Raw genomic sequence first — 8048 nt, forward strand, 5'->3', positions numbered from 1 at the left:
GCTGCCCATCTCTCCTCACAAGTGGTTTCCAGTTCATCTCAGACAACTCTTGTGCTTTGTGCATTCTCTCTGTGATAATCATGTTTGTACAGAAGCGTTTGAATTCCTTCCACTTCTCCAGCAGCACAAACCCAGTCTTTTTGGTTGAGATACCTTCTGTGAACATGTCTATCACTGTGTCAGAGCTGGCTTAGCTCCAATGAAAGAGAATAAAAGAATATTTCTTCAGTTCACCCCTTGAAAGTTAGGCTCTCCTTCCAAAGCTGGACTCAATTATGTGCTTGAGGACTTCCACCCTGAAAGACCCTGTTGCTTTTCCAGGGCTTTCCATGGGCTCCAGGCAATGAGCTCTAGGGGTGATGTGTTCGGGAAAGAGGGCTGGATTCAGTGGATTTCCAGTGCTCCTGGAGGTGGTGAACGGTCAAGGGGTGTCTCCTGTCTGACAGGGCTGGAGACGGATGCCTGACCTTCTCAAAGGGAGCGTGGAGCCCCCCAGGAGAGCAAAGGGCATCTTCAAGGGCACTGTGTGCCTCGGGGTGGGCAGTGAATGGAGCTTCACCAAATATAGAGGAGTCACTAAAAGGTAAAGGGCAAACCCAAAGAATGTGCAGGCAAGTGAGAGCTCTGCAATACCACGAGATGCAGTGGGGACCCAGCAGGCCCCCAGGAACAGAGAGGGAGCCTGGAGAGTCCTTCATGTCACCTTCAATGAAAAAACATGGGACCCATCTAGGGAAGCACCTGAACACAGCCTGAGCCATTGGAAATGCCCTGTGATTGCTCAGAGTGTTGTCCATGGCCAAAGACCCCTTGGTGGGGGTTGTCAGGTGCAATGATGGCCATCCACCTGGGTCTGCTTCCCACCGTGACAACCCCAGCCAGTGTGCAGTCACCCCATGGCCCCGTGGCCCCACAGCCCACTCCCTCTGCACAGCAGCACCGCCAGCCGGGGGCCCTGCGGGGAGCCCAGGGAAGGGTCCAGGAAGGGCCGGGCAGGCCAGCCTGGACACACGGACGTGGGGAAAGGCTCTGTGGGGAGCAGGGAGGTCCCTGGAGAAGAGGAAAGGAGCAATTGTGCACTGGCAAGGAGGAATAGAGGAGGAAGAGGAACGTGTTTCTCTGTGTGTCCAGGAAGGGCAGGGTGCTGTGCCCCTGGGGCAGCAGGAGCGGCCGGAGGAGCCCCAGGGCAGGGGGCCTTGGTGTGTCGTGGAGAGAGGGGCTGGCCCGGGGGGCTGCAGGCAGGCTGGGGGTAGGGGATCTCCTGGACACCAGAAGGAGGGACCCACAGTGTCCCTGTGGCCTGCCTCCTGGTGCCACTGGGGCCCGTTCCAGAGGGGGGGCTGGTGGGGAGGCTGAGACCCCTCTCTGCCCCATGGAGCTGCTGTGGCCTTGCGAGGGGCTGGGGCTGTGGAGCGAGTGCCCAGAGCTCTGCAGCCCCCTGCAGCGGGCACTGCTGTGGAGCCAGCGCCAGGCTGCGAGGACCTGGAGGGAGCAGGAGACAAGAGCCCAGGTTGTTGCCTGCGTTGCCTGCCCACGCTGGGGAAGCTGCCCCAGGCCCATCGTCCCCTTCCCCTTCCCCCATTTGGGCACGTCTCCTCCATCCCCCTGAGCGCTGGTGCTGCTGCCGGGGCAGAGCTGGAGGATCCCGTGCAGCGGCTCCTCCGGGAGCTGCCCAGGCAAAAGCTGGGCCCAGCCCCAGCCCCAGCCGCAGTGGGGCCCAGGGCAGCTGCCCTCTGCCCACCCACCCTGGCGCTGCCAGCCCCACCGCAGCCCGCTCCTCACCGGCTCCAGCGCAGCCCTGCAGGCAGCTGGAGCTGCCTCGGGCCCCGGGGCCGTCTGGCGGCAGCAGCCTTTGACCTGGCCACAGCAGCAGCGGTGCCGGCAGCAGGGCAGGAGCAGGGGACTTGGGGCGAAGACCCCTGCCCTCGGCTGCACGGCCGGGGCACTGGCCGGGCGATGCCTTTGTGGGTGGCCGGGCTCCAGGTTCAGGGTGGACGGCAGCTCGAGGGTGGGAGCGCCGGGATGTGGATGGGCTTCCAGTGCAGCCAGGAGTGTGGGGAAGGCAAGTGGGCAGAGCCAGGCACACACAGCTGCCAAGGCCACGGGTGGAAAGGGCAGTGTGGGGCTGGTGAAGGCCCTCCCTCTCCTTCTCGTCCCCGTGGGGAAGAGAGACCCCAGGCCATGCTGGACTCCACTTGGGCTGATGGGAGGGGAGGAAGGGCAGGCGGGAAGAGGAATTCAGAGCCTCTTGGGGTGTGTGATGGAGTTTTCCAAAGCCCAGGGCTGAGCCAGGGACCTTTGGATCTTCCTCCTGATGCTCTCCCAGCTGGACTTGTTCTGCTCTGCCCCAGGTGCTCTCATCCCCAGGTCAGCTGTGCTGGATCAGAGGCTGAGGAGCAGGAATTCCTGGACTCACAGAGGAGTTGTGGTGGGAAGGGACCTCTGGAGGTCTCCAGTGCAGCCTCCCACACAAAGCAGGGCTGGTTGGAGCCCTCCACTCTTGTCCAGCCATCGCTGGACTGTGCCTAATCGTAGTTACCATCCCCAAACCTGCTCTGCTCCTCCTGTCCAGGCACTGCAGGACGGCACCTCTCATCGGTGGGGCACTGCCCTGCCGGCCTTGCTGGCACCCTCGGCTCCTGGCTGCCCTTCCCACCCACTCTTGCAGCCCCACTCTTGCTGCTCCCCACAACATACTCTTTGGAGCAGCAGTCCCATCACCAATGGTGCAGAAGCACTCGAGCTGTGGCACAGGAAATCCTCTTCTCCCAAATAGGCAGCATAGTATCAGACCCCCAAGTGGCTGAGCTCCCTTTTTCATCCAGCTCTGACTCTGCATGCAGCGTTCCCTGGCTAAGCGTCCAGATCTGAAGCTCTCCTCACACCTTCCCATTGGCTGTCAGGAAAGAGTTTCTGCTGAGGTGATACGGTCACCTTTTGTACCTACAAGCTCCTGGGGATCTGCTCGGGTCCCACCTTCCCTTACCAATGCTTTCTTAGCTGTAGTCAGGGGTTAAGTCCCAGGTAGAGATGGGCAGTCAGGTCAGCAGGACGGGGACAGGCTCAGGTCAGGACCTGAGTGGTGAAGGGCCAGGCACAGGCATGTCCAGAATGTAATGCCAGCACGGCTCAAGGACAAGGGGAGCAGCTCCCCAGCAAGGGGGACGAGGCCCCACAATGAAGCTGGTCACTCTCCGTCTCCCTTGATTTTGTGCCCACGAGATCCCCCTCCCTGGCTGCCTGCAGACCCTCCATGCCCACCCCGCTGCCCAGCACACCACAACAGCCCTGGCCCTGCCGCCCCTCCAGCACCTCCTGCTGCCCCGGGGACAGAGGCACCTGCCCCGAGCTGGTGCCCAGAGGAACCTGTTTCTCGTTCTCATTTTCTCTCTCTGCCTGCTGCCCTGCTTTTCTCCTGGGACGTCCCTGATCCTCAGAGAGCCTTTCCCCAGGTCAGTGTGTCCATGCTGACCTAGCTGATCCTACACCCCCACCCTGTGCACCCCACAGGGCCCCACCCTGACATTGCTGCTCTGCAGACTGAACAGACTGTGGGGCTCCTGACTTGGCCCTGGCAGAGCTGGTCGGGGTGGGAAGCAAACCCCATTGGACAGGGATTGTCACCACTGACTGGTGCCATTACACTGCTGCCATGTGTCTGTGCTCATGGATGGTGCTCAGAGTGACGCCCACGGTGTTGCCCAAGGCACGAGATGAGTTTGGGTTTTCACTGTGGTGTCCAGCCTGTAGTGTTTCACTGGAGGTGCAAGAATCACTCTCCCGTCCCCCTTCCCTACACCTCCTGGGTCCCCTCTGCCTCTCTGGGGACTGCAGAGCCCTCGTTTCCCCAAGCATACCTGGATCTAGTGCTTTACCTTCTGGTTACTGCATCATGGACTGTCTCTCATTTTGAGAGGCTCCTCTCACTGCCCATTGCCAGGCACACACTGTCCCTGGACATCCCCTGAGCTCTCCTGGGGGTCTCCTGCAGATTCCCCTCCACAACGATGGGCGGCTCTCATCAGCCCTGACACCTGAGGTACAGCCCTGGGCAGGTAATTCAGAGATCATTCCTCATCTCTGTTGGTCACCAGCAGATTAACTCTGAATCCAGCCCCAGTCCCTAACAAATGATCTGGGCACTCTGAGCTCACCCCCTGGATCTCATGCAGTTCACAAGCAGAGCGGCAAGCCCTTCTCTGGTGCAGTCCCTTGGGTGTACTTTTGACTCCAGCTTCTGAAGAAGAGACAGACCTCAAGGCACATCACAGGGGAGATCCCCTTTTATTAGAGACATGTTATTGTGGAGGCCAGGTCTGGCACAAGGGGGCCAATGGCCTGGTCCTGCCTGTAGGCACAGGACTCATGCCCATGGAAACACAACCCTACCACCACCCAGTTATGAGAACTCCTGGGCCATATCCACAGAAGGACAGTGTGGATTAGAAGAGAACAGCCGCCAGAAAAGAAACCCTGCTGCTGTGAGGGGATGTGTCTCCAAGAAAGCTGAAGCTCCCATGGGAAGGCTGCAGGCAGGAAATTCATGCTGTGGCAGTGGAAGAATGCTGCTGTCAAGCACAGGGTCTGTCCCCACAAGCTGCTGCCTGACTCCCCTCCCTCCACTCCCCCTCCACTTGTAGTGCTGGAGCTCTGTAGAGGGAAGGGAACAGCTCATGGTGACAACCAGCTGTCAGTCTTGCAGGAGAGGGGTGTGACATCACAGGCTGATTGTGGCCAGCAGAGCTGAGCTCTCCTAATGGACATGGCACCCATGGTCTCACCCCGCCTGTACTCATCGGAGCCTGACTCTGTGCCCCTGAACTCCCTTGGTGTCAGTGCCAAAAGAGACCCTGCAAAGGGAAACTCCCCTGATTGTACTGGGGACCTCCGAGGGAGCTCAGACTAGGGGGCTCTGAGGTTGAAGGAGGAAGCCTGGCTTCCTGCTTCAACACAGTGCCTGGGTCAGATTCAAATGAGAGATTCCTGAGAAGTGACATGAACCAAAACTTCTTCACAGTTTACAAGAAAGTATCAGAGAAAAGTAAGAAAGAAATAAATGCACCACACAGAGCCTTGATGCCAAATGCCCTGGGAATGATGAGTGGACGCACATGGGAAAGTTATTGGTGCTTACGTTGCACCTGTGTAACCAGTTTTCTCAGGGCATCCTTGAGCTCCTTGTTCCTCATGCTGTAGAGGAGGGGGTTCACTGCTGGAGGCACCACCGAGTACAGAACAGCCAGCACCACATCCAGAGCTGGGGAGGAGATGGAGGGGGGCTTCAGGCAGGCAAAAAATGAGGTGCTGACAAAGAGGAAGACCACGGCCAGGTGAGGGAGGCACATGGAGAAGGCTTTGTGCCTTCCCTGCTCAGAGGGCATCCTCAGCACAGCTGTGAAGATCTGCACGTAGGACAGCACAATGAAAACGAAACACCCAAATATTAAACAGGCATTAAACGCAAGAAGCCCAACTTCCCGGAGGTAGGATTGTGAGCAGGAGAGCTTGAGGATCTGGGGAATCTCACAGAAGAACTGGTCCACGTCATTGCCTTGGCAGAGAGGTATGGAAAAGGTGTTGGCAGTGTGCAGGAGAGCACAGAGAAAACCAGTGGCCCAGGCAGCTGCTGCCATCCTGACACAAGCTGTGGTGCCCAGGAGGGTCCCATAGTGCAGGGGTCTGCAGATGGCAACAAAGCGGTCGTAGGCCATGACAGTGAGGAGAGAATACTCAGCTGAAATGAAAATGGCAAGAGAAAAGACCTGGGCAGCACATCCCGAGTAGGAAATGGTCCTGGTGTCCCTCAGGGAGTTGGCCATGGATTTGGGGACAGTGGTGGAGATGGTGCCAAGGTCGAGGAGGGCGAGGTTGAGGAGGAAGAAGTACATGGGGGTGTGGAGGCGGTGGTGGCAGGCTACGGCGGTGATGATGAGGCCGTTGGCCAGGAGGGCAGCCAGGTAGGTGCCCAGGAAGAGTGCGAAGTGCAAGAGCTGCAGCTCCCGTGTGTCTGCAAACACCACAAGGAGGAACTGATTGAAGGAGCTGCCATTGAACATTTCCTTAACCTGGGCATGCAGAACTGTCCAAGGGAGAAAAAGATAGTGAGAAGCTAGAACAAACTTTTCAAAATAAACAATTAAATAAATAAAATATTCCATTTCTCATTAAAAACATCACATTGCCTCTCTCCTTTATTGGGAGGATATCTGTGCAGCTCCTTCCCTTGAGCTCTGCTTTAGGCTGGCAGAGTGTGTCGTGAGAAGCAGGGACCTTTGCCCTCTGTCCATGGGCTCTGGAGGAGTCCGTGCTGCTGTACAGCAAGGCAGACATGGGAATGGGGATGAACAGCTCTAACATTCACAATTTCTGTCAAATGAAATCCACTCATCGTGTAGCTTCACTCCCCATTCAAAAGGATGAGAGTTACAATAGTGAGTACTGGGATTTTTTTTAATATTGTTCATTTTCTTTGAGATGTCCCTGTCACACCTAGGAAATGTTCTTTCAAGGTAGAAATCCTTGGCATTTCTGCTGTGAGTCCTGGGAGGAAAGCATCCACTATCATTTTATACAGAGTGAGGACATCTCATCCATCCATTAGCCGTCTTCTCAGCTATCCTGTGCTCTTTCAGCTGCAGGATGATGTTACCCTTAAAAGAAACCAGCCCCTGCTGAGAGCAGAGCAGTGCACTTTCAAAGGGCAGATCTCCAAACTCCTCACCCTTTCTCCAGGCACCTCAGGCAGCTCTCCACACTCCCCTTCTAGACAACAACACTCAGGGCTCTTTGCAGCTGCCCATCTACAGCCTCCCACCTCCTTCTCCATACTCTCTGCCTCCCTGAACCTTCTTGATAGGTCTGTCAGCTATCAGGGAGAAGCTGAGAGACAGCGGTGCCTTTCGAGAGGGCAGCTCGCAGCCTGGCAGGACACCACAGGGAAACAAAGGACTGTTAGGACTGAAGACGGGCTCTCCTTCAGGGAGAGCCAGCTCATTTCCCAGTCCCACGGACCGCATTTCCTGGAGCTCCACAGGTCAGGAGGAGGCTGGAACCCTCCAACCCTGCCATGCACACCCCTCTGTTGCACAGCTTCCAGCATTGCTGTCTGAGGTGCACCTGAAACCCACCCCCCCCCCCCCACAAAGAGCCCAAGAGCAAGAAGAGGAGCAGCATGGAGAGGAGGGGAAACAAGGGGCAGCACCAGGATCCTGCTGCCGAGGGAGGCAAGGAGAGAGAGACAGACGGGCACTCACAAAAGCCTTCACCTTGCCCACCTGGCCATGCTGCCTCACAAAGGACAACACTGCAAGGCAGGTGCTCTCAGGCTCTTTGTCCAGCAGCACAAAAAGAACCTGTGGCAGGAGAGAGGCCCCTCTCCTCTGCTGGAGGTCTGGCTGCAGAGGAGGCAGCTCATGCCCTGGACTCCATGGCTGTCAGGGCTGAGGCTCTGCTGGGTGGGAAAGGAGACACAGGCAGCATGCTCAGAGGAAGGTGTTTGTATTGGAGGGCCTGACCATGACTTGCCCAAAATCCATCCTCCCATGATGATTCTGCTAGCAGTTCCCTCTCATTCCCTGCCCATCTCTGCTGTCTGCAGCTATCCCTGCTGGGAGCCTTCTCTTTCCCAACACCTTTTCCCTCTCAGTGCTCATCGTCCCCATCCCACCCTCTGTGGGCTCAGTTCTGCCCTACAGAAAACGTCCAGGTCTGGGACTTGGGCAGGGGCATCTCTGTGCTTGCAGGTCCTCAGGAGCAGGTCATATAAATCCTGAGGAAGCCCATAAAGGTGATGCTGGTGCTGCTGGAGGTTGAGATGCGGTTGAAGAGTGTTTGCTGAGCTTTGTCACAGACCTCCTGATCTCTGAGGGTGAAGGTTTGTGAGTCCCAGGTCCTTCCAAACCAGAAAACTCTTTCCTTTTTTCTCCCTGCCCAAATCAGGAAACAGAAAGTCCTGGAAGGAAAGCTCCTTCCATTTCAAACAGCCTGGTTTTTCACCTTTGTCTGCAGGGCAGGGACACTGCTCTGAATCACAGCCCTGGGACAGACCT

The 8048-nt window shown here is 57.2% G+C and overlaps 1 protein-coding gene across 1 annotated transcript; it reads right to left on the reverse strand.

The window, feature by feature from the left end:
* Window positions 1–5120: 5120 nt before the first annotated feature.
* LOC138062760 (olfactory receptor 14A16-like) lies at window positions 5121–6056 on the reverse strand. Its single transcript, XM_068921766.1, has one exon. It carries the CDS (start codon window positions 6054–6056, stop codon window positions 5121–5123), a length of 936 nt encoding a protein of 311 aa, XP_068777867.1.
* Window positions 6057–8048: the final 1992 nt, after the last annotated feature.

This window comes from Struthio camelus, chromosome 29 (genome assembly GCF_040807025.1).
Source record: "Struthio camelus isolate bStrCam1 chromosome 29, bStrCam1.hap1, whole genome shotgun sequence".
Taxonomy (NCBI): domain Eukaryota; kingdom Metazoa; phylum Chordata; class Aves; order Struthioniformes; family Struthionidae; genus Struthio; species Struthio camelus.

Excerpts from the sequence above, each read along its gene's own strand:
- LOC138062760 (XM_068921766.1), bottom strand. The coding sequence starts at position 6,056 with ATGTTCAATGGCAGCTCCTTCAATCAGTTCCTCCTTGTGGTGTTTGCA.